The 24791-nt window shown below is 34.9% G+C and overlaps 2 protein-coding genes across 2 annotated transcripts; one reads left to right on the top strand and one right to left on the bottom strand.

Annotated features, from left to right (window-relative positions):
• Positions 1–2165: 2165 nt before the first annotated feature.
• LOC147293166 (Far-red impaired responsive (FAR1) family protein) lies at positions 2166–10140 on the bottom strand. Its single transcript, XM_086232985.1, has 3 exons — positions 9983–10140; positions 8230–8792; positions 2166–2781 (listed from the first exon to the last, which is right to left on the bottom strand). Coding segments are annotated over exons 1-3 (759 nt in total). The 5' UTR covers positions 9984–10140; the 3' UTR covers positions 2166–2586.
• A 200-nt stretch (positions 10141–10340) lies between these two features.
• LOC147293165 (RNA-binding CRS1 / YhbY (CRM) domain protein) lies at positions 10341–17063 on the top strand. Its single transcript, XM_086233449.1, has 4 exons — positions 10341–10423; positions 10731–11067; positions 15494–15895; positions 16341–17063. The coding sequence occupies exons 1-4, from the start codon at positions 10341–10343 to the stop codon at positions 16773–16775; spliced, it is 1257 nt and encodes a 418-aa protein (XP_086089575.1). The 3' UTR covers positions 16776–17063.
• The last annotated feature ends 7728 nt before the right edge of the window (positions 17064–24791 follow it).

Below are 24791 nucleotides of genomic sequence, written 5' to 3'. Positions count from 1 at the left end.
AATTTAAAAAAATTTTTACAAAAATAATTTTTAGAGGGACATAAAAAGTGAACGGTTCAATTATGAGATTACATTATGTGATAAACCTAAAAAGATGGTTAATCTCATATTAACTTACTAACAATTTATTTTTAAAGTATTTATAAATGATTTGCACCTGAATTTTGTCAATTTTTACACTTTCCTTCATGATTCCTATAACTATACAAATCAAGCATGTAGATGAGAATTAAAGTTGTTTTCTTATTACCTCTTTTAGCATTTCCAGTAATCATTTATTCTCATTCTTCTTTAAAAATTGGGAAGGAAAAGGTCATTTCCAAAATGATAATGCCACATACATTAAATTTGTGCACTAAACAATGTAGAAATTAAAGAATGCGCACGCGCACATACACACACACACACACATATATATGTATATGTCTCTTAAAAAAGTAAATTATAACTTAATTCCATTCCGTCAATTCCCTCCATTTTTTTCATTAGTTTTAGTCACATGTCAAGTACGTGACCCTAATTTGAAGGGTAAAATTAGCAACTCACCTCCTTGATCTTTATTCCTCCAACATGATACACGTGACTAAAATTGAAGGGAACAAAGAGATTAAATTGACGAAATTGAGTTAAGTGATACACAAGTGAAAGTTCATTAACTATAGAATTCAAAAAACAATTAAGTTAGTGGACCAAAGTGATACTCAAGGTAAAATTCGACCATTGCCATAATGCTCTCTTAAAAATAAATAAAGTTCAAAGTAGACTCATATTTGAATAAATGAAATAGTGTCACATCATATAATGCACAAATTGAGTACTCAAGTAGTATTCTTCCAAGAAAACTCATTTTGTGATACAAATTATCTCTTATGATGCGTTTGGATGGGGGAAATTAAACTCTGAATTTCATTAAAAGTCATAATTCAAGAAATAACAAGCTCCAGTTCCCTTATTTGGTATCATTAACGATGAAATCTTATTCCCCAAAAAAGAAGAATGAAATCTTTAAATAGAGAGAGAGAGAGAGGGGAGGAGAGGCACCGACCGACTGGTAGGATGATGTCGGTGGTGGTGGAGTGGGGGAGGGAGTGGGTGGTGATGTTTGGTTTTTGTTTTTGGGTAAATAAGATTATTGTTCCTTGATTGAAATCAATTTTCATTCCCGTGGTTTAAAAATTATTAATTTGAATTAAATCATTATCAATCTTATGACAATTTTATTTTATTTTTCAAAATTTATTTCATATTACAACTAAAACATTGTTTAAACTTGTAGATTTCACCCAATTAGGATGACCGAAAATCATGTATAAAGTCTTGAATTTGATTTTCAAATAAGAAATCAAAGAAATCCCAAATTTAGAACTCAAAACCTACAAATTTTGTGAACCTCCTTTTCTTCATCAAATACACACGAAAATAAAAAGTAAAATAAAGCCCATAAGATGGTCTTTGAATCTCCCAATGACACTTAAATAAATAAATGCATTGTTCTTTTCACAATTGAAAATTTGAGATTTTTTGAATTAACTCACGAAATTCTAGAGTTGTCTAAAGATTGTAAGCAACATGAAATATATGGACTAAATTAGCAATTTTAAACTATAGGGACTAAAAATGTAATTTCCTTTTTTTTTTTTTTTACTTAAGGGTAAAGTTTAAATTTGTAGGGTTGAGGTGTGTAGTTAGAAAATGTAGGTGTTTATATAGAAATTCTCTTTTTTTCTTTCAATTATTTTGGGTTATTATATTGTACAATGCAGGAATAGATGATTAATGTATTGGAATAGAAAATAACTTGCATGTCCCATGATAGGAACAGGCTAGTGTCACGGGAGAGAGAGAAAAAGAGAAAAGAAGGAGAGGAGATAGAGAGAAAGGAAGTGAGAGAGAAGAGAGAGAACCAATGAGAGAGGGTGAGGATGCCACCTCTCCCTATCCCAGTGATAGGGAAGTTTCTCTCATTGGAATATAAGCATACAACATAACATGATTACGTTTCTACATCCAATTACTTCCCACATCCAATTACTTCCCATAAAATTGCACGAAGATAATGGTCAAGGAATTCAGCTTGAATCATGTGCTTCTCAAACTCTCAAAGTATTTGGATAAACAAGATAGTTATCATTAATTTCATTGTTCAACTTTTAAGACAAGGGTAATTTTGAAGAGTTCTATTAAATAGGACAATCTAATACAATATTTTGATGCTATACAAGACACAGCTCATATCAAATTTCACAAGTCATGGGATGGCTCGATTCAACTTTCCTTGGGACATCCTACTGCTTTAAGTTATTGCATTTTCAAGCACAATTCACATGGATGGCTCAAAAAAACTGTACATGGACTACAAATTTCCTACTGAGCATTTGCTGTAGACAATAAATTATGCTAAGCAGTCCAATGAATGCCATTGACTACAACATCCCAAGCTATTGAAACTAACTAGATACCTAAAACTGGGGTGAAACAACATCGAAATCAAAGCAATGTCTGCTTCATCCTGCTGCATTCTCCACAACATTGTTTGATTATGTGTTTTTCACCAAAACAAAAAGTACTTTAACTTCCTTAGCAAAACTATCTATGACCTTGCTGCTCTTTTCCTTCAATCTCCTTCACACTATCTACTACGTGTTGGATCTTCTTTGATAGGTTCTCATTGTGCTCTTCAATGTGCTCAAATATTAGGTCGAGATGTCTTTTATAGGTAGCAGCACGCTTTTTCTCTATGGCCAACTGCTGGGATAGTTCCCGAATCTTGTCATGTTCATTCTGCGTAAGTAAGAAAACAATAAATTAGAATAGAAAATAAGCTGTATGATTATTATTCTCAATACTTCAAGGTGATAGTTGGATGTCAGCACACATCACAAGGAAATGGAATCATTTCATTATATAATACTATTCATTTACATTTTGTATTTTTCAAGAACAATATCTTGCATTTAGAAATTTACATCCACTTTAAAAGTTTGGCAAAAAATAACATCTCCATTTTCAGACCATTAATTTGAGCATCCATTCCACTTCAATGTATGAATTTGTGACTAAAATGTCAAACGTGGTGGAAATGGAACTATTCCTCCCACATGTATTGTTTATAAACTCAAATCACGGCATAAACTTATAATTACTAATGAAAAATTAACCATATCGTCTAAAAGCATATCAAAATAGTCCAGACTTCCATTGCACAAATACATCTAGCTAGGAAAATATTTCAGTTTCAACTACAAAACCATAACTGGATTCTGGTTTTAATAATCCTAGCTGTTTACAATACTTATCTGATGTTCACGAAAAGCAGGAAATGGAGAAAGCAATTTGAAAGAAGAAGAAAACTACAAGTCATAACCTACACATACAAGGAACAAAGAAAATTGACTGAAAAGAACAGAAAAACCAATGACAAAACATAAGCATACATCCTAGAACCCAAGTGCACATCATGTAGAGTACTAATTGTCTTCAAACTATTAGGAAATGGACAAACTACGTACTTAGGACTTGAAAAAAAGACCTTTAAACAACAAGATCTCATGGCATATTGGAGAAACAATATCACCATCTTGGCACAATACCTGACTAAGTGAAGAGATGAAGAGTTATTTTCATATTGAGCCCTATAAAATAGTAGTTTCTCATACTCCAGATATAAAAAAAAGTTATGAGTGGCAAGGAAAACAACTATACATCTTCTAGGAGTTCGCATGCATTGTATATCAAACTCCTTTAAAATATCAGAAGGAAGAATAAAAGATCTACATTCCAAATGTTCTATGGCCACATCTGATTGTAATACTCGGATAGTTTTGTACTTCTGAAATCACCATCTTTTAAAAGCAGGAACACAGGGTTAAGTACAAGAATTGAATATGTAACATTTTCATAAAGCATGATTCTGGCAATAGTAAACTTTTGCATTCAATGTATAACATGTGAGCTGGTTAATAGGGGACAACAGAAAATTAAAAAAAAAAACACATCAAAGGAAAAAATGATAAGGAATCAAAAACTCGTCTCTTTTATAATAAGGAATGGTTGATTCATCATCAGAGTTCAAAATTCCTGTGACATGGGTATAATTTGGTTGGTATTTCAAGTTAACATAAATATTTTTTAGCCAATACAAACACATATACAAGATAAAATGTGTGACAAGCACATCATCTCATTCCCAAAGATTAGTACTATTATGAATGAACATTTAGCCAAAAAGGAAGCGAGATTAGGACCATTCTGGATGGACCTCCAACTGAAAAGCAAGAGCTTCCATTGAACTACATTTTAATCTGATTAAGACTAATTTTCTTCTGCCATAACTATTCCAAAAGCATATATTCTATATCATAAATCCTGCCTTTTCCTTTCACATCTCTCACATTATTTTTGGCCACCTTCTTGTCCTTGAACCCTTCCATCTGAACCCAAATCTCTCCACATTTGTAAAATCATTGTTTTACGGACATATGAAAAAAGCATGTCCACCAACTCCATCCTTTCATTAACCACTGGCATAATACTCGAATTTGAAATTCTTCTTTTACTTTCAGTGTATCTATCTCAAAACAATAGGGAAAAGAAAGGGCTTTCCGTCTTGTCAATGTCTATGATTTTCTTTCTAAAAATTCTTTACTTTTTGATAGGATTTCTAATAATTCTTTTATATAGTGATAATTATTACATCATTACCTAGCACCCTATAGCACACAGTAAGGCTGGGCGCATATCCGCCTAATAACTTCGGGTTATGAGTGTTCACCTGCTGAACCTAGATTTAGGGATTGGAACCAATCCAAGTCAGAATCATGTGCCATGCATAAGTAGCATGAGTTAGGCTTACAATTGCTTAAGTATAGTTGTAATTCTTTCACTTCTGGATGTTCCACTAAAAATACTTTCAGTTGTTGAATGTTCTAATGTTGGAAGTTTTAGGGCAATAGTTCCTGGATGGTATTTGGGCCCCAATATGTGACCATATGGTTAGGGTTAATTTTATTTCATATGCTTGTTTTGATTGAAAGAATCAGCATTGTTTTAAGATACAGAAAAACTCAGGTTATTGCTGAAACTTGATTTAAGGAAACTCCTCTCTCTCTCTCTCTCTCTCTCTCTCTCTCTCTCTCTCTCTCTCTCTCTCTCTCTCTCTCTCTCTCTCTCTGGTTAATTTTATTTCATATGCTTGTTTTGATTGAAAGAATCAGCATTGTTTTAAGATACAGAAAAACTCAGGATTTAAGGAAACTCCTCTCTCTCTCTCTCTCTCTCTCTCTCTCTCTCTCTCTCTCTCCCCTCGTTTATATAAGTCTCTCCATCCGTAAAACCTCTCTTTCTCTAATCTCTTACACTTTCATATCCATATCTCAACCTCTCTTTGTTTGCTCTCCTTGTGTTCTTGTTCTCTTTCTATGTTTTCATTTTGATAAAATCCCTCAAAACTCCAAGTTACATCATCATTCATTTCTGCCAACTATATGAGTAAGGTCTCATACAATGAAAGAAACACAAATGGAAACCAAACTTAATACTCATTTTAACACCAATAAAATACATGTACTCTTCCAATAAATTTCCACTCAAATGTATATATTTTAAAGCACATAAAAAATTCAAATGTAAGGAAAAAATATTTTAACTAATACATGTACAAAATTGCATTCCAACTTATGCTCACTGGAAAACTTTATTTTGTAGTCTACAATGCCTGCAAGGTTATAGCACAATTGCTAGAAATGCCACCTTTAGATGCAAAGGTTTATTGCTAAAACCTATCTTCATATTGTTTAGGATCTGATGTTTCATTTTTTCAATTTATGATCTTATCTTAATTTGATAAAATTTGCACGACTTGATTCTGAATCTGTATAGAAATATTACACTATTTACTCTTCTTTAAAGCCCAAACATACTGCCTAGCCAAAACCAAAAAAACAAAAACCCTAACATACTTATAGAAATATGCAGTAAAAAAAAAAATATCGTTCTTTATTTGGTTGAAGACTGATTATAATTTTCATATAATAGAAAATAAGATATACATAACTAGCAAAGAAAAAAGCTTGATATACATTGGAAGTCTTTTAGTTTCATATACCATCCATAATTTGTAAAAGCCCTATATGCATTTGAATTCATCATTGTGTGATTTCTGTCTAGGATTTTATTATGAGCTGAACTAAAATGTGTGTTGGTTGGGGTATCTGTAAGTGAGTATGGAGATATGTGTGCGAATGTGTGTGTGTGTGTGTGCGTGCGTGCGCGTGATAGGGAAAGATAAAAAAACAATTAATCAATAATTATTCTATTAGCATGATGTATCTTGGACTTTTTCAGTTCACTAATTGTATATTTTAGGTAATAATACAAACATCATATACAGTTTTTGCTAATATGTTGTTTCTAATAAAGACAGCGATGTGCAACCAATATGCCAAAAAAAAAAAAAGGATTTACGGTCAGTTAAGCACAACTCTTAAGGTGTACCAGGAAATGCCACAAATTGGATGTCCCCCTTTGTGTTTTTATATATAATTTCACTGCATTTCTTTTGCCATGGATTGAGCCATAACATAGTAAATAGTGATTCTTTTAAGAAACTTTAACATTTGGTTTCTCCTTAACAGGTATATAGAGACTACTCGTCAACCCAAAAGGAAGGGATAAGGGAGTCCACACCGCTGACTTAATATGTTTTACAACCCATCCACCTATTGCATGAGCATCCTTAAAATAATAATGATTAGAATTATACAAACCAGGTGCGTAGGTGCGTGTTGTGTAAACGAGAGGCGGAGAGTTTGGATTACTTAATGCCGCAGTGCCCAGTTGCTTCATCTTTGTGGCAGAGGTTCTTTAGGGAGTGTGGGTTGAGATGGGAGTTTCCAGCTTCTTGTACTGCCTTGCTGTCAGAGAGTTTTAAGTTTTTTGAAGGGAAAAAGAAGGGGATGGTGTTGGGGAGATGTGCTATGATAGCCATTTTGTGGGTAATTTGGTAGGAGAGAGGTACAAGGATCTTTGATGATGCGGGGGAGGAAGAGGTGCATAATCTGTGGGAGAGAGTTCGATTTTGGGCTTCTTTATGGGCATCAGTTACTCAAATTTTTAGGGATTTTTCATTTTCTGTAATCTTGTCTAATTGGGGCGGCTGTTGTGTATTAGGGAGACGTTCTCCTAACATTTGTTTGATTGGTTTTTTATCATCTTAGAGCCTAGGAGAGTGTAGGTTAGTGGACATCTTGTTCACTGCATTGTATGTTGTATTGTTTTTCTTTTAATGAAAGTCTGTTTCTTATAAAAAAAAATAAAAAATAAAAAGAATTACACAAACAAAATAAGCACACATCTGCTTCAAACATATAATGTTTTCTTGTAGAAGATATGTAGGCCTTTAACTCCGGGAAGAGAGCAGTGAGTCAAGTAGTCAAGAATGAGGTCCCAACCAACTTGTCCTTAGCAAGACTACTAACTTGTTAGCCCTAGACAGAAGCCCATCACTTTCTGGAAAAAAAAAAAAAAGATATGTACAAACTTTTCTTATTTAGATGAAGTGAAATGATCACTTCATTAAAATTTAGAGAAATCAGTGAAAGTCCACCCCTTATGCCACTGGGGGCAAAGGAATAAAAAAAGAATGAACATGCAGATAAGACATTTCTTCTTTAGTGCTCCGTCCAGTGGATGAGTAAAGATTCATGAATTATGCATCTGGTTAAGGGGAAGAAACTACAGAGAGTAAAAACTCTCATAAATTAAGGCTTTCTTTTACATTTTTATTGTAAAGATCCATAGATAAAAGATGGCAAAGGTTCCCTCCATTACAAACCCAGCTCAATTTATAACATCAAAACATCTCAGTAAATAGATATTGGCACATCATAAGGTTTCTCAGTAGTAACATCATAACAGCTCAGCAAATAGATATTCACGCATCATATAGGTTCTCAGTAGAAAGATAACATAAGAGAATCTCAGTAAACGGATATTCACACATCCTATAGGATCCTATCAATTCAATAAACATAATGCTTCTCATCAAAAAAAATGTTTTAGACACTAATGACCTAAATTGGCCTTTCTACATATTCAACAGAGGATTTGACATTGGCAAACTTCAGAACTTTGCAGTGAATAACCAAATTTAAAGAATGAATGAACAAGAATTAATGACCAAATAATCATTTGAATATTCCGATAAGAAGAAAAAAAAGAACAAGAACTAACCGGATATTGATCATAAATGCAATCCCTTCGACCTTTCCCTGGTGTCAAAGGATGAGTGTGCTCCTTTACAAATTTCGTAACGACCCATTTGCCAGAACTTACTTTCCTCACCAAAATCATTGCCCTGCAACCGACCCTGGTCTCTGCTCTTTGCCTTACAATTTTTTCGCGCTTGTCAGGCATTCTATAACCCTCTTTATTACAAACAAGTGCACGACCAATGGCAGATCCATCACGCCTTGATCGAGAGAGTTTGCTAACACGAATTACGAATCCCACACGCGTGGCATATGCATTATAAAATGCATGAGCAGCTGCTTCCGTTTCAAACTCTTGACCCACATATGGCTCATCTGCTGTAACAACTGATAATACAGGAATTGCTGATGGAATTAAATCCCTTTCAGAAGAATCTTGACTTATTTTATCATCCTGACCTAGTTGGAATGCCCCTTCAACAGAACTTCCACCCGTTTCATTTTCATCACCTGCCCTGCTAACTTCTAACTCAGCAGAACTCCCCACCACCTCTCCATTAACATCGCCGTCAACTGTAAACTCCACTGCAGTAACAAGAAGAAATTTCAATATTTTTCCCCACACAAAATGATGTTCAGCAGGCACAGGTTCTGCAAAAGTCTCATTGATTGCCAGATATAATGAGGAAAAAGAATCTAGGGACACTTTACAATTTTCTGTGTAGATCACAAAAGAACTCTAGCAATTAAATGACATGATCATTGTATGAGCCTTATCAGATTAAATTTATTTCTCTTTGGATTTCTGCTTTTCTTTTCAAATCTTCTTGCCCACCAATCGGAGCACAATTCAATTTTGTGGAAGATTCAATCTTATCATGAGGACTTCCACAAAGTACAAACTAATAGAAGAGATCTGGTTTTAGATAAGCCATAACCTTTGATTAGTTCCAAAGAATATGAAGGATAAGAATATGAAAATAACTCCTAAAGTTAGCAGTTTTCAAATTGCCAATATTAATTGAGCCAAGTTTTCTCCATTACCTTTTCTTCTTTTTTGACACTATCTAGCCCATATTGAGTTCCACTCACAGTCTAAAAAACTCAGCTCACACAAACCCCAATTCTTTGTTTGATTGCCAGAAAACCAAAAAGTGACAAAGAAAGTAACATTCACACTCTTATTTTTCATGTCAATTAGACTTCCTAAAAGGAAAAAAAAAACCAAAAATTCAACCAAACCAATTAGCAGCTGAATTAGCTTAGTTAAATGGATACATTTAAGTTAAAGGGTCCAAAACAATGATTAGTGTAATTTCCAAGATACAAAATTTCTTCTCCTTCTCTCTTCCCACATTTCCTCAGATATCAAACAGAGCCAGAATTCGAATTTTCCTTAATACCCACATGAAAATTTTACAAACCAAAATACAAAGGCTAATTAAATTATGTAGATGTGCCTCTAATTAGTAAAAGAGTAAGAGAGGAAAGAAAAAGCACAAAAAGAGAAAAAAAAAAAAAAAACTGTAAAACAATCAAGTTAAAGACATTTTTACTACCTTTGATGTTTCACATTTCTCAGCAACCAAACAGAAAACTAATCAAGAATAAACAATCAGATACAGATGAGTAGAGGCAAATTACCCTGTAGAGACAATAAGAGCTATCGAAGAATCTTGAAAGTCAAAAAGAAAAGCCCTAAAAAAATTACCTAAAATAGAAAAAATTCACAATTTTCAAAATTAAATTGAATTATATAAGAATAAAAGACTTACTGAAAATTTCGTGACGACCCTTTTGTTAGATGATCGTGAAGGAGGACATGGAAAACGCTCTGTTCTTGGGTCTCGACGACGCCACACAGAGAGAGAGGGACGCAAGGGTTCAGGTCGTAAATATGGGGGCTCAATTTCATCTGACGTGTCGAAATATAATTGGTGGGAGAAAGATATGAAAGTCAACATTTAGTGCTGAACTTCTGGTGTTTGGACACGTGGTTCATTGGGTGGACCTGAGCTTCCAGAATCGCCGCTCATTTATAAACCGCCCGGTCCAAAGCGGTTTGAACCCGGTCTAGAATTTGGAGTGCTTTCTTATTACTCTCTCGCTCTCTCTGTGAATTTTCCCAGCAAAATGGCGAAAGCTGTGTTTTGTGGAGCTGTTCGCAGAGCTTCTTCGATTCTCAAATCGTCAACTCCCAAATCTCTCTTTCTAAGGTACTCTCTCTCTCTCTCTCTCTCTCTCTCTCTCTCTCTCTCTCTCTCTCTCTCTCTCTTCGTAACACATGCTTACTATATATTTTTGTTCTGTTGTTGCTGCTATACTAAGAATCAATTTTCGCTATATCCAATCTATGATTCTGGATTGTGGGAAATCCATATGGAATAAAGATATATGATATGGAATAGTGAGAATGAGTATGATATAGAGATATATGCATAGTTGTTTATAGGTCACTCACTCACTCACCACATTAGCATTGCGTTTTCACCACTTCCCTGCCACATTTTCTCTTTCTTCCAGGTTGGGCTATCCTACCCAAGAACCAATTTTCTTCCCATCCAAACACTTGCCTCTGCCAAACTCACCAAACCCATCATGGGTTTTCAGAAACTTGAGCCATGGGTCCGTGAATTTGGTGATATCACAAGGGAAACCCAAGTTTGAGACGCACGAAATCGATCCTCCTAAAAAGGAGAAGTGGAAGACCAAGAAGAGGTTGAAGCTGCAGAGAATGAGAGAGAAGCAGGAGAGAAAAGCCGCCAATAGGAGGGACCCACGTCGGCTCGGGATCAAGGGGAAGAAGAAAAGGCAGAAGTTTGCGAATGCTGAGGAGAGAATCAAGTACAAGCTTGAAAAGGTGATCTGAATTGAACTATTCTTATAGTGATGTCTTTCCTGTGGACAAAACCATGCCCTTGGCTTTATGATTATGATGCGAAGAGCTATGGTATGGATAGTACCTATGTCTTTATGTTTTTCATATGAATATCATGTTAATCCTTGAAAAACCTATAGAAAGCTATAGTAAACCTAAGTGTAGGTCCACTTTCCTAGAACCTAGCAAGCATAATTTTCATTATTATCCCGTGGGAAGTTTGATAAAAAGGTCAAGAAGCTTGAGTTATGGTAGTTGTCATAGCTAAAGGGTGTATTCGGGTTCCTATCGAGTGTAGAGTTGACCATCCACCTATTGATAGTTATTTACTAGATGAGGTTCATGATATGACATCTAAAGAGCTTCCAGATGAGTTACCACCCATGAGAGATATTCACCATGCCATTGATCTAGCCCAAGATCTTAGTTGCTTAATCTTCCACATCAGGATGAACCATAAGGAGCATGTCAAGTTGAATACACAAGAAGCATGTCTTTTAGATAGGGGTTTCATTGGTCGTAGTCTTAGTCCTTAATACTGAATAGGAATGTTTTTGGAGGACGTGTGTTAAAAGTCGTGTCATAAATAAGATATCAATCAATTTATAGGTTTCCCATTTGGCCATTCATAGACTTGAGAACATTACATTTAGTGGTAGGTTCTAGTTGGTTCTCCAACATGGATTTGAGTAGTTGGCATCACCCAATTAGGATGACTTGGAAATGAGTTGGAAGATTGCCTTTTATGAGGGTTATAACATGTCTTATGGCATTTTATAGATAAGTTCTTGGAAGTTCTGATGGTATCCAGATTTATAGTGAGTCTAAACAAAATGTAGGGTTTGGTTAAATTTATTCTGTTTCGTTACCAGGAAAAAAAAAAATGAAAAGAACAATCAGGTTTTCTTGACTCTTAGATTAAAGAAATTGTATATCAACCTTAAGTAATGCTTTTTCTTGCAGACCCTAGTCCTTTTCCTGGGTTTTGTCTCTGCGCAAGGAATTGCAACAAACTCTAATAAAGTCAAGGCTATTATAGTTTGGATTAATTGCGCAAGGGTTTAGGCTTGTACTTTGCATGGGTTAGCCACTTTTTATAGGAAGTTTATTAGGAGATGTAGTTCTGTTGTGGCTCATTCATCCGATTGCATGGAAAGAAAAAAGTTTCAATGGACTGTTGCTACATCAAGAACCTTCAAGGACATTAAACAAAAGATGACTAAAGCATTTTCTTTAAGACATTTGGACTTTTCTAAGTCTTTGAGGTTGCATGTGATACTTCAGTGTTTGTATTGGGTGTCTTTGGTCAAGAAAGTTATCGTGTAGTGTACTCTAGTGAGAAACTTAATGAAAAATATTCTTCTACTTACGATAAGGAGTTATTTGGTCCTATCAGTCTTTTTGTCCTGATAGGCTGATAGACATTCCATATATGCTCCATGCACATGTTGATTGGGCTATATATTTCTTGTTTTTTTACCATTGATGGAGGTTAATTCATTAAGGTTGTTGGTGATCCTACTCTGTAAGCATCAGCACTATAATTTTTATTTCTTTTATGAGAAATGTCAGCACTATTATTGTTCCATGGTGAAGCTGCCATTAAGATATTATCTTTTTTCTTTTGATGAGAAACTAAATTTTATTGAAACCAAGACAAGTCCAATTGTTGCGGTGAAGTTGTCCATTGCATACATCAATCCATTTACTACCAAACAGCAAGATTGTAATGAAATCATTACAGAAGCTTAGAAAAGTACAACTCTTCAATCTTCAAAAACAGCAAAAAAAGGTATTTCCCAAAACTCTGAATAAATTGAAGCCCATACTGTTGTCCAAACCTTACTTTATCCCATAAACATCCACCGTCTCCTCTCTGTAACTTTCAAAAAATCTTTTATTTCTCTTCAACCATACCACCCAAAACACAGTCATCACGCCACAATTTTATATAAGCCTTTGCATTCTTCTTTCCTCCCCTAAAAGCCTTGTGCCTCCCACAAGAAAGAGATGCACAAGCTGCTGGAAATACCCAACTCAGTTCGGCTTCCCCAAACAACCTCAACAATAAGTTTAAAGTAGTAGGACGATGAAGAAGCAAATCATTTTCATTTCCCCTCCTTTATATATAATACCCCATTGGGATGAAAGACAAACATTAGGTCTTCTCCATTGAATCAAATAATTCTATGGAAAGGAAGAAAAGAGCTGACTGACATCCCATCAATGGGTTGAATGATGGCCAATCTGAAGAGATGAGGGAAAAAAATGAATAAAGGTGTTTCCCCAATCCAACTGTCTTCCCAAAATCTGACCCTCTCCCCATTTCCCACCCTAAAATGACAATAAGAACAAAAAGAATCAAAGCCTGGGGAGAGGGGGGGGGGGGGGGGGGGGGGAGAGAGAGAGAGAGAGAGAGAATGTAAGATGAGGGAAGGAGATAGTTGTGAAAAGAGATCTGATGAGGTTTTTCCAAACAGGTCTAATGGGTTTTTGTAAGTTTTGAATTAATTGCAGCCATTGGATTGAATTCCTCTGCAATTAGTAGAGCACTCACAAGGCCTGTCTAATCTTATATTGGAGGTGGACTTGCTGAATATAAACTGCTTTGTTTGTCTTTCTTACTATAGCTTGGGTGGATATACTTTTTATATGCAGCTTCTTTTCTTGTTGCTTTGTCTTGTTTTTCTTACAAAAAGAAAAAAAAAAAATCTTGAATTGATTCTCCAATGATATTATGCTCACTTTGAAAGTTAGGATAATTGAACAGGCAAACTCTTTTAGTTAGGATGGAAACCTTCTGTACTTTCTGTTTCTTGTGGATATCAGCCCTTTATTAGTGCTTTTCAGCTTGTGCAAAATTATCTCCTTTTCTCCTATAGCTCCTGCTTGAGTTTTTCATTTCAGCTAATGTCTTCCCTATATTTTGTTGTAATATCTCACTTAGTCTGGCTTTGTTTCTTTCAAGTGGGGGAAGGGGTGGGTTGGGGTGTAGAATGGGGGAAACAATTGGAACCTAGGTCCACTTTCGTTCATGATTAGAAATGATGGTGCCATCTTCCATTAAATGCTGAATGCAAAAAGAGGCAAGTTTGTGGCTGATTTTATGTTGATTGAAATAGTTGAGGTGGCGAAGTCATTAGAGTTTATAATCTCAAAATGATCCTTTTGTTAAACTAAACAATCAATTGAAATAGGAGTTTTCATCTCAGGGAGGGAGAGAATGCTAAAAGGGGTTTAATGACATACATGTATGGAAATACACCAAGGTTAAAAGGATTGCATTTGGCTTTCTGTAACAATGTAAAACTGCTTTAACTGAATTTTGGCACAATTCATGATACAACAAAAGAAGTTACAAACTACTTAACTGGGAGGAAAAACAAATAAAAAAGTGGTTACAAGCCCCCTTAAACAATAATGCTAGTTGTCCCATATTTTTTTTCCCATATTTGTATCTCACCTAATGTGTCATTACTTTACTGGAAGGGTATTTCCTTTTTCTTTTTTAGGTTTTAATTTTTAATTTTTAGTGTCCAATATATGAATGCCATGTAAGATGGTATGAAATTGTGGTATAAAAATGTGGTAAGTGTAGCATTACTGCCCCTTAAATATGAAGTCGGTGGTGAGGTTGCAGGTTCATTTTCCACTAAGTAAAGCAAGCAAAACACCGGAAATAGCAGAGATAAAAGCAAGCTTCACTATTAGACCAAAAAAACGGCAAGTTCCACTAATGATGATATAGGGGAATGTATAAAGTAAACAGCGAGTAGGAAGGTAAAACTTAAACTTCGGAAGAGCTTAAAATTTTGTTGGGCAATAATTTAATTGACACTGAACCCAGCATTTTGATCACATGAATCCTCTCTTTTTCAAATGGTATTTTATTGTTATTGCTGCTCCACAAGGTATCCAAGCCCCTTTGAGCACCAATTAATAGCCAGACATGTACAATTATCGGGTAAAAAGAAAAGAGAAGCGATGGCAGGCTTGGAGCTACATTAGTTTATGAAGTTTATGGAATGCCTCTGCATATATGACCAATTTGGGCCTTAACTGGAAAAGAAAAGAGAAGTTAGAGTACCATGTTCAGGACCAAGCTGTTTTCAAGAATAATATTTTAAAAGGAAAAGCATTTGGGATTCAGTTATTGCATGGTTTAATATTGAAATGGGTGCTTATAGTTCACTGTCATTAGTATCTCATGGTTGGTAGGGCTTTAAGTCACTTCAACTCTGTTAAACCAAAATTTCAGTGCTTTCAAACAAAAATACTGATATCCAGCTTGCTTTTGCCATTCTTTAAAAAAATATATATATATATATTTGATAGCACTTGTCCTCTGAAGATTTTATTTATTTTATGATCCTAGTCTTTGCTTTTCTTAATTTTGTTTCCTTTTCAGGCCAGAGTTAAGGAAGCTTTGCTGATTGAAAGACTTAAGCGGTATGAAATTCCAAAAGTTCAGGGTCCTGTGGTAGAACCAAATGACCTGACAGGCGAGGAGCGGTTTTATATGAAGAAAATGGCCCAAAAGAAGTCTAATTATGCGCCAGTTGGAAAACGAGGGGTTTTTGGGGGTGTTATTCTTAATATGCATATGCATTGGAAGAGACATGAAACCGTCAAGGTGATTTGCAAACCGTGTAAACCTGGCCAAGTACATGAATATGCACAGGAAATTGCCAGACTGAGTGGTGGGATTCCAATTCATATCGTTGGAGATGACACCATAATATTTTATCGAGGAAAGAACTATGTGCAGCCAGAAGTGATGTCACCAATAGATACTTTGTCCAAGAAAAGGGTGAGTTTTCAAGCTTCCATTCTATTCAAATGCTTCGTATATCTTCGTATTTTATTTTTCTTGTAAATATATACAATTTTGGACTCCAATTTATGGCATTTTCTTTGAGTTCGGAATGTGAGGGGAACCATCATTGTAACTAGATTTGCCACTAAGAAAATTGCGACAGTCATTTCCACATCAATTCAAGGGAGGTACCACTGGACCACTGGTAACACAAAATTTCTCCTTAAGTAAGGAATATGATGTATTTTTCAGTTAAGCATCTTTGATGAGGAGAGGGCAGTTGGGGTTTTGTCATGCCTGTTGCTTCATGTATATCCTTTATTAAATTAATTTTCCCCATACATTATTTCTTTGGTGACTCACTTTTGTAATGAAAGCTGAAAATTGTGAGTGGTGGTCACACATTAATCAATTGAGTTTGTTTTTCCCCTGTTTACAGGCACTGGAAAAAGCCAAGTATGAGCAATCTCTCGAGTCTGTGCGGTACTTCATTGCTATCGCTGAGAAGGAATTGGAGCTCTATTACAGGCATATTGCGCTGTATGGTGACCCAAATGACCGAAATCCCATTTCAATCTTGAATAGTCCAACAAAAGAGTCCAAGGAATCAGGGAAACTTAAAAGACTTGAAAAGCAAAATCTAGATTCCAGTAGTGATTGCTTTTCTGCAGGTCTTTCAGAGATAGAAGCAAATTCAGAGCCATCAAAAATTGATGATTTTGAAGATGACAACTTATCAATAAGTGAATTAGATTCTGAAGATGACATGATATTTGATTCTGATGATGAAGCAAATTCTTCGAAGAGGCAAAAGAACACGGCAATGCTTGATATTTATGAGAGACCAGAATGTAGACAAGAAAGTTTTATCTAAATCTTTATTATTATTATTATTAATTTCATTTTCTCCTCATCTTTGGACCACTAAGGAGGGAAGAGTACCTGGTACTCTTCCCTCCTCTTGCATTTTTTATTTGTAAGATGTGGTCTGTTTCACTTTGTATATAATGGATTCCTCTTTTGTATATTTTAAAAGATAAGGATGGGATTATAGCTAGGGCGGGTGGAGAAAAGCAGTTATGTTTAGTATGTTAGTCAGCATCAGAGGTCTTTCAATTTAAGTAGTTATTCCCAGAATTCGTAGGGATGTTTACAAATGTCAATCAACTTATTCCAACATTAGCTGCTTTTTATTCAAACGCCTTTTCAACACATTAGTGGAGGCGCGGCTACTTCTCTCTTCGATGATTACAGAATTTTTATTATTGCTCTGAATAAAACAACTTCCCTTTTAACTGAGTTCTTAGAGAAGATTATTGATCTATACTATTGGGTTTGCTGTTATGGAATTGCCTAAAATATTCTTTATTAAACAAAACAGTCACATAAAAACATTCTAATAAATAACACCCCTAAAAACGTGGAGAAAATTGAAAGTTATAAAACTATCTGGTTTTAATATACACTAAAAAGGCATTGACACCATGCATGTCAAGAGGCTAGTATTACTAATAGCACATTAGCACCTAATGACTCTTCTTCTCCACCTTTTTTTTTTTTGTTGTAAAACTTTTACTCAGATTTATACCCTTTCAAAAACAATGAAAAGTCAATTTTGAAAAAAAATAATAATAAACTAAGAAAATATAGTAATTTTTGCACTCCAATTTTGTACACTTGTATTCATCCCCTATATAAATAAAGGAAGGACAAATGTATAAAATTAAAAAATAAAAAATTTGATCTGAAAGAAACTTCATAGAAAGGCAAACAGCAAGGGCAAAGCCCAAACAAGTGTATAAAATTGGAGTACGAAATCATCACCCCAAAAAACCCTGATTACTCTTTAAACTAAAATAAAGAGAAAAACCAAAAAAAAAAAATGTTACAGCGTACCATTTTACTCTCCTTTATACCCTGATTAGTGATTACTCTTACTCTGCGAAATCCAACGACCCCCACCCTCCCTCCTATTACTCTGCAAACTCATCTCTGTCTATCTATGATCTATCTATCAATATATAAGAGAAATTTTATTCAATAACGCATTTAAATAGCCCTTAAATTTTTTTGATCTCTTAGCTCCAAAACTAACAATAATGACCCTTTTTAACTTGAAATATCCATAATACCCTCCATATAAAACCTTTTTTTTTTGCTGTAGCTTTTTTTTTTTTTCCTTTCTCTTCCCCACCCAGCCAACCACTACCCCCTCGCCGCCCCAGCTGTCGATGCCTCCATCCCCTACCACTACAGCAAACCCAGCAAAATCATATAAAAAAAAACCCACGTCACCCAGCAAAACCCACAAATAAAAAAAAAAAAAACTTCTCGCCTCCCCCCTCGTCGCCCAACAAAATCCACAAAAAAAAAAAAAACCCATAAAATGGTTGACTCTTTGAGAGATCAGCCCCATCAAAACCCAAAAAAAATTTCAAATCTGGTGGAATTTGTGGTCGCCACATGGCTGAATTTGTGGTCGCCATGTGGCGACCAGAAATTCCACCAGATCTGGCTATAACACATTCCACCAGATCTAGGTTTTCAAATTTTTTTTGTTTTTTGTTTTTTTAGATTTGGGTTGGGAGAGAAGGAGAGAGAGATAGAGAGAGAAGATGATGGGTCGCTGGCCCGTGCCCACCACCATCATCCACCTCCCCACTGACATCTCATATTTGTCTCTCTCTCTCTCTCTCTCTCTCTCTCTCTCTCTCTCTCTCTCTCTCTCCCTTCCAACCCATTTAGAGAAAAACTCAAATCTAGATTTTCAAATTTTGTTGTTTTTTTTCAGATTTGGGTTAGGAGAGAAGATGAGAGAGATAGAGAGAGGAGATGATGGGTCGTTGGCCGATGAGGGAGGTCGCTCTCCATGGCTGCTGCAGGAAGAAGGTGGAGGAGGGTTTGGCTACTGCAATAACTTGTTGAATTTTTTTTCGACACATGGTGGACTGTAGCGACATTTTCATATATAAAGGGGTATTTTGGTCTGAAAAATATAAAAAGGGTCATTATTGTTAGTTTTGGGGCTAAGGAGTCAAAAAAGTTTAAGGAGTATTTAAAAGGGTTATTAAATAAAATTTCTCATATATATATATATATCTCTCTCTCTCTCTCTCTTTCTTTCTTTCTAGTGATGTTTTTCTTTTGGGTGCCGTTATTTAGCTCCAAAAAACCAACCTTCCTTTAATCCTAAAATGCTTCCTTTTGGGTATAAGTTTAAGTGAGTTTTGCAGCATGTTTTGGGTAGATGTGAAGGATTCAAAACTCAACCTTCCTTTAATCCGTTAATTCTCAAGGATGAGAATGACCAGAGAAAAGGCTTTTATTGCCTTGTTGATACCTAAAAATACCAAGGGAATAGGAAAATATGGAGAAAATATTCTAAATTTTTTTTGATAATCCAAATATTACAACCCTATATTTTAGTTTATATAAAGAACATAAAACCCTAAATCAACTAGGATGCTTAAAACATAAGAAAGGTAAAATCCTAATTGCAATTAAAAGGAAAGTCTTTACTTGCAAGAAAAGACTCCCAAATCTTAGGAATAATAAAAGAAATATTGAAAACATAAAAATTTTAAAAGGAAAGTCTTGAAACGTCTTTTGGAAGGTACATGCATAATCGATCCCAAGAGGAAGACGATCGATCATGTCTTGCAATCAAGAATTGGCACCCTATATATATGGAGGATCAATCTCGTTGAGACCGTGACCGATCTCGTGCTTGCACCTTCTTTGAAGGATTGATCTTGTTTCCCTAGTTTGTTTCTTCTTGTATTTTTTGTTGTGGGATCAATCCCATTGAGCCCTAGATCGATTTCCCCAATGTTGGAACCCTATTTTATGCCTTTTCTCACCCTTTTTCATGAACCAAAACATCATGATCTCCAAACTCTTCATTTTATTTGACCTTGTCGTTTCATTTGAATTAATGCTGATGCACCCGGCATCAGGATGTGATTGAACGTATATGATGCTTACCTATTTCTGTACTTATTTCTTAGTGCAGATTATCCTTTGGTTGATGATCTTGATTGATCTTGAAGGTGTAACACTTGATCTTTGTTGGCACCTTGCAGGTCTCCATTTTGCTGCTTATGTTGGCTCCTCATCATGATGTCTTCTCCTTTGTTTTATAATGTCATGTCTTGTAAATATTTTGAACATCAGTTGTTATCTTTTGGGTTGGTTTGTTGTGTATGTATCTAAACATCACTATATAGGAATGCTTAATAGGGTGTCTTGGTAAAACTCAATACCCCAAGGGGTTGGCTTTTTAAATAAATAAAATTTTTGTTGTTGCTAAAACTTTTTAAATTAATCGTTCATTTCTAATTATTTTGGTCAACTATCATAAAGTTACTTAACTCATCATGTTTCTTCTAGGACATCAACTTATATATAGGTATGAGATCCTTAGGTTCTATTTCAATTTGGCAATGGAACAATCAAATATCTATTTGATTTTCCCATGAGAATAATTGCACTTATATCTCTTAGAGATGATAAGGTGCATTAGACCTATTATTCACGGGGCTTCCAAAGGCCTTGTGTGACACTTAACTATGTTTTAGGCTTATCGAACATATTATTGGAACCTATTATGTTGTAGTTACAATTCAGTACGGTCCTTCTATCCATTAGTCAATAGTTGTCCCGATCACTGATATGAGGTATGGAGCATTGTCAAATAATTTGATCGTGATGCTATGTCAGATATCTTTTTTATCATGAGCCTGGTCAAGATACAGTTAGAAAAACTTCATTCTAAATGTCATCACACCCATATGCTTCCACTGAAGTCTTTGACTCACGTTAGATCAATTGCATAAGACAATCTTTTCTTCCGCACAAGGTAAGGCGATAGATCCCTTATTGACCACTTATATGCCTTCATGTTTCTTTTCACTATACACAGCGATACACACATTGTACCTCGTTACATGTGCATTGCATCACCAAAGCACATCGATCAGTCGCACAAGACAGTTGATGGTGTCTCAGGTCAAAGAACTAATTTCGAATCTACTACAACTAATGAGATCTTATTTGACAGGTTTTTCACTCCATACAAGATTCTCATTTGTTGATCTTGTTCAGTGGACCTATATTCCTTATAGGCACCCATACTCTTTGCCCTTGGTGTCTCCACACGCATAGTCTGAGACTGACCGCCTCCATATTTGAGTAGGCTAAAGAGCTATGCTGATCTCACTAGGATATATTGTTTCCTATACAATAATCCCTTCGATCAGGAACTGTTTAAGAACTATCAATGGAGATGTATAGGTCTTGTGGATAACAAACCTTTATTCCACCTATACACTCCTATTAAATGGCTCTAAGGTATCATCTGTATTAATGGGTCTACTCGACGAATGACTGCCTGAAATGTTGTCCTCAAGGTTGGTAACGATTGGCCTTAGGGCACACATTTAATTTCCTACAATTATGCCATAAGTTAATTTACCATACAATTATGCCATAAGTTAATTTACCTTTGGAAAAAGATGTGACTTATGTAGAAGGGGGCTAATGTGTGCTTTGGCCTATGGGACTAAGAAACTTAGACACAAGAAAATGCCATTAGTGAAGGTTCAATGGAAACATCATGACATAATTATTTAATAAGAGTAACTAAATAAACTCATAAAATAATACCTTCTTTAGATGTTCACATTTACAAAATTAAATGATTAATTATTTAATAAGAGTAACTAAATGTATAGTTTTGACAAAAAAAAAAAAAAGTTTTTTTTTTTTAAGTCTATTTTAGAAAATAGGTTTTTTTTAAGGTTCACTATCAAAAATCAAATCCCAATGCACTCTACTTTAATGAAATCACATGGAAAAATGCGCTGGAAATGGAGTCCAGCACGCCTAGTATTTTTTTTTCGCGCCAAGAGAATTGCCCCTAGCTTTTTTTTTTTTTTTTTTTGTGTAAGGATAATCGCCACTATCCAACAATGGCAATTATCGTTATCGTTGGACAGTAGCAATTCTCATTGTGCAACAATACCCAAAACAAAACAACTTATATAAATATTCTATCTTTTCTTCCATAAACATGTAAAAAAAAAAAAAAAGCATAAAACCAACACAATCAAAACACAAAAATTCAAGCTTTTGGAATAAAAAAATCTTAATTTTATAATAACAATAATTGTCGTTGTCTGATAGTTACTATTGTCCTAGATAGTTACTACTTGACAGTAACAATCACCCAGTAATTCCAAATCGTGCCCAGCTCTTTCAGATCGCGCCTAACACCTCCAGATCAGAGGTCGACAAACTTCGATTTGGAGGTTGCTGGCCTTCTTCAAAGTTCCGAAGAGAAGAGTGAGAGAGAGAAAAATAGATAGAGAGGAAAAGAGATCGCAGACAATGAGAGAGAGAGAGAGAGAACATAGAGAGAACGGAGATAGAGATCGGAGAGGAGATTGGAGAGAGAGAGAGAGAGAGAGAGAGAGAGAGAGAGAGAGAGAGAGAGATGGTTGTGGTCTCGTCAACCTTACTCACTAGACGATAAAGGTGCGATTGAAGAAGAAGATGGAGAGGGAGAGTGAGGCCATCAGAGAAGGAGAAGGAGAATGAGATGGAGATGGAAAGACAGAGAGAGAGAGAGAGAGAGAGAGAGAGAGAGAGAGAGAGAGAGAGAGAGAGAGAGCCATAAAGTAAATAGATAAACAATAACTTTACATACAAGAGTTTTTTTATTTTTCAACTTAATATTGTTAGAGGTTCCTTTTTTGAGGGACATGTTTTTTTATTTAATTTAAAATTTTTAAATTTAATAAATTAATTATTTATGATCTTACCCTTTATACTAAATTTGTTATATTTTAACATTTTATTTAACTGAAGGTAGAATTTGGTATTTTAAATGTTTCATTCAACTAACATATTCTCTTTATGTATATATAGATTTAAACAATTTTTTTTTGTCGAACAATTTGTTTCTTTTTAAGAAAAGGTAAATCACCCTGTGGAACTGACTGGAACCAGCACCCCACGGGGAAAGAATGATATAATGAAAAATAATGAATTAATAAGAGAGGAGATTATTTCTTAAAATTTATTGGTTTTGTATCTTGATAAATAATAGTATTTTTTCTAACAAGTCTCATTTATGCAATCTCTTATTACTTTATAGTGTTATATCATATGGTAGAATATAATATAAATATAGATGGATACTATATTGATATTATGAAAATCAAATTAAATATTATATTGGGATCCGCAATGAAAAGAAAATGGAGGAAGGGAAAGGAGGGTTGCATTTCGTTCAAATTTTCTGTGGGCAGCTGTGGGCGTGTGCCTGTGGGCTGTGTGTCGGTGTCACCCGAGTCCCCAGAATTCGCACGTGAAGTAAAATTATGCCGTTTATGATTTTTATTTTTATTTTTTTCCTTAATAATCTGGTAGATAATTTTGTTATTCATTTAAATTTTTTTTCCTTTTAGTGTGTTTTATAGCCTTATAGGATATATGTACTGAAATTATTTTCTCATTCTTAAACTTCTAAAATGTGAACCACACAAATCCTAAGTGATGAAAACATATGGCAAACGAATGAAAATAATAATAATAACTAATGAAAGGTAAAGTAAGATGTAATTATCGTACTATCAATCATTCCTAACACTTTTTATTTTATTAAGATTTATTACAAGATTATTATTAGTGGAAAAATAATTAAACAAAGTGGAAAATACTTCCAATTATAGACTTATAGTGCCTTCCACCTGGGACCGGGAAAGTCCGATTACAAATAATGCATCAACTTGCGCTAATAACATAGTCGATTAACCTACATCCATCACAAATAAAATTCACACAAGTCTTAAATCCAAATAAAATATCCATAAGATTTTTTAAACAAAGAAAATTATTTATTAATATGAAAAAATAAGGCAAACTAGTATTATCAAAAGAGAACTATGTGAGGAAAATGAGAAAGTTAAAAAATTGTTGAAACAGAGAACTATGTGAAGAAAATGAGAAAGTCAAATCGTTGTTGAAACAGAATAACTCATTAATGCCAAAGTATTAACTACATAATTTGTTTCCCAAAATGCGTGTTGAAATCCAGCAATTGTCCAATATCATGCAAGCATAAGATATTGTTGGTTCAACCTTTGGAGTGACAAGTAGTCCTTGTTTGAGTTTAAAAGCTTCAGCCCATATAACACAAGTGATCAATCCCTATATTGATGCTCTAATAGCATGTGGTTTATCGGATGAAATGATGAATTGTGAAGCACGAATCCATAAGTGAAGACCACAGTTGTGAAAAAATACATTCCGAACAAATTTTATTAGATGTTCAATTAATAAACTATTATAAAATTACAGTAAACTATTCATAAACACTTATTTAGAGCTTAATTATTTCAAATCCTCCACACTTAATAAAACTTATTCAAAACCCCTTACTAATTACTTAAATTCTCCCAATACCCCTTGCTTAACTAACACCCAGCTATGTTTGACCCCATTTTTTTGTGTTTTTTTAATATTTCTATTATAACCCTAGGTTATTCAAAATCAGTTTTCCAATTTAATTTCTCACATTCTCTCTCTCTCTCTCTCTCTCTCTCTCTCTCTCTCTCTCTCTCTCTCTCTCTCTTTCTCTCTATCTCATCTTTGTGCGTCTTTCTCTCCCCGCGGCTGTCGCCAGCACGTTCTTCGCTGTCCTGTAATGTTTGCCGGCGAGACCAGTCCCAACACGCTCACCTCTCCTCCCCCTGCCCTCCATGTGCCATGAAACCAAATGTTGACGTCGGATCAAATCTAGGCAGACCCGAGCTCCCTCATTGGCAATCCACTGATTATGGAGGCGACGAGGTTCCAAACCGCCAAGGATGGCTTCCACCCGTCGTCC

Source organism: Dryas octopetala, chromosome 2 (assembly GCF_963921425.1).
Source record: "Dryas octopetala chromosome 2, drDryOcto1.1, whole genome shotgun sequence".
NCBI lineage: Eukaryota > Viridiplantae > Streptophyta > Magnoliopsida > Rosales > Rosaceae > Dryas > Dryas octopetala.
Note: the sequence above shows the minus strand (reverse complement) of the source record. Positions and strands in the feature narration are given on the sequence as shown.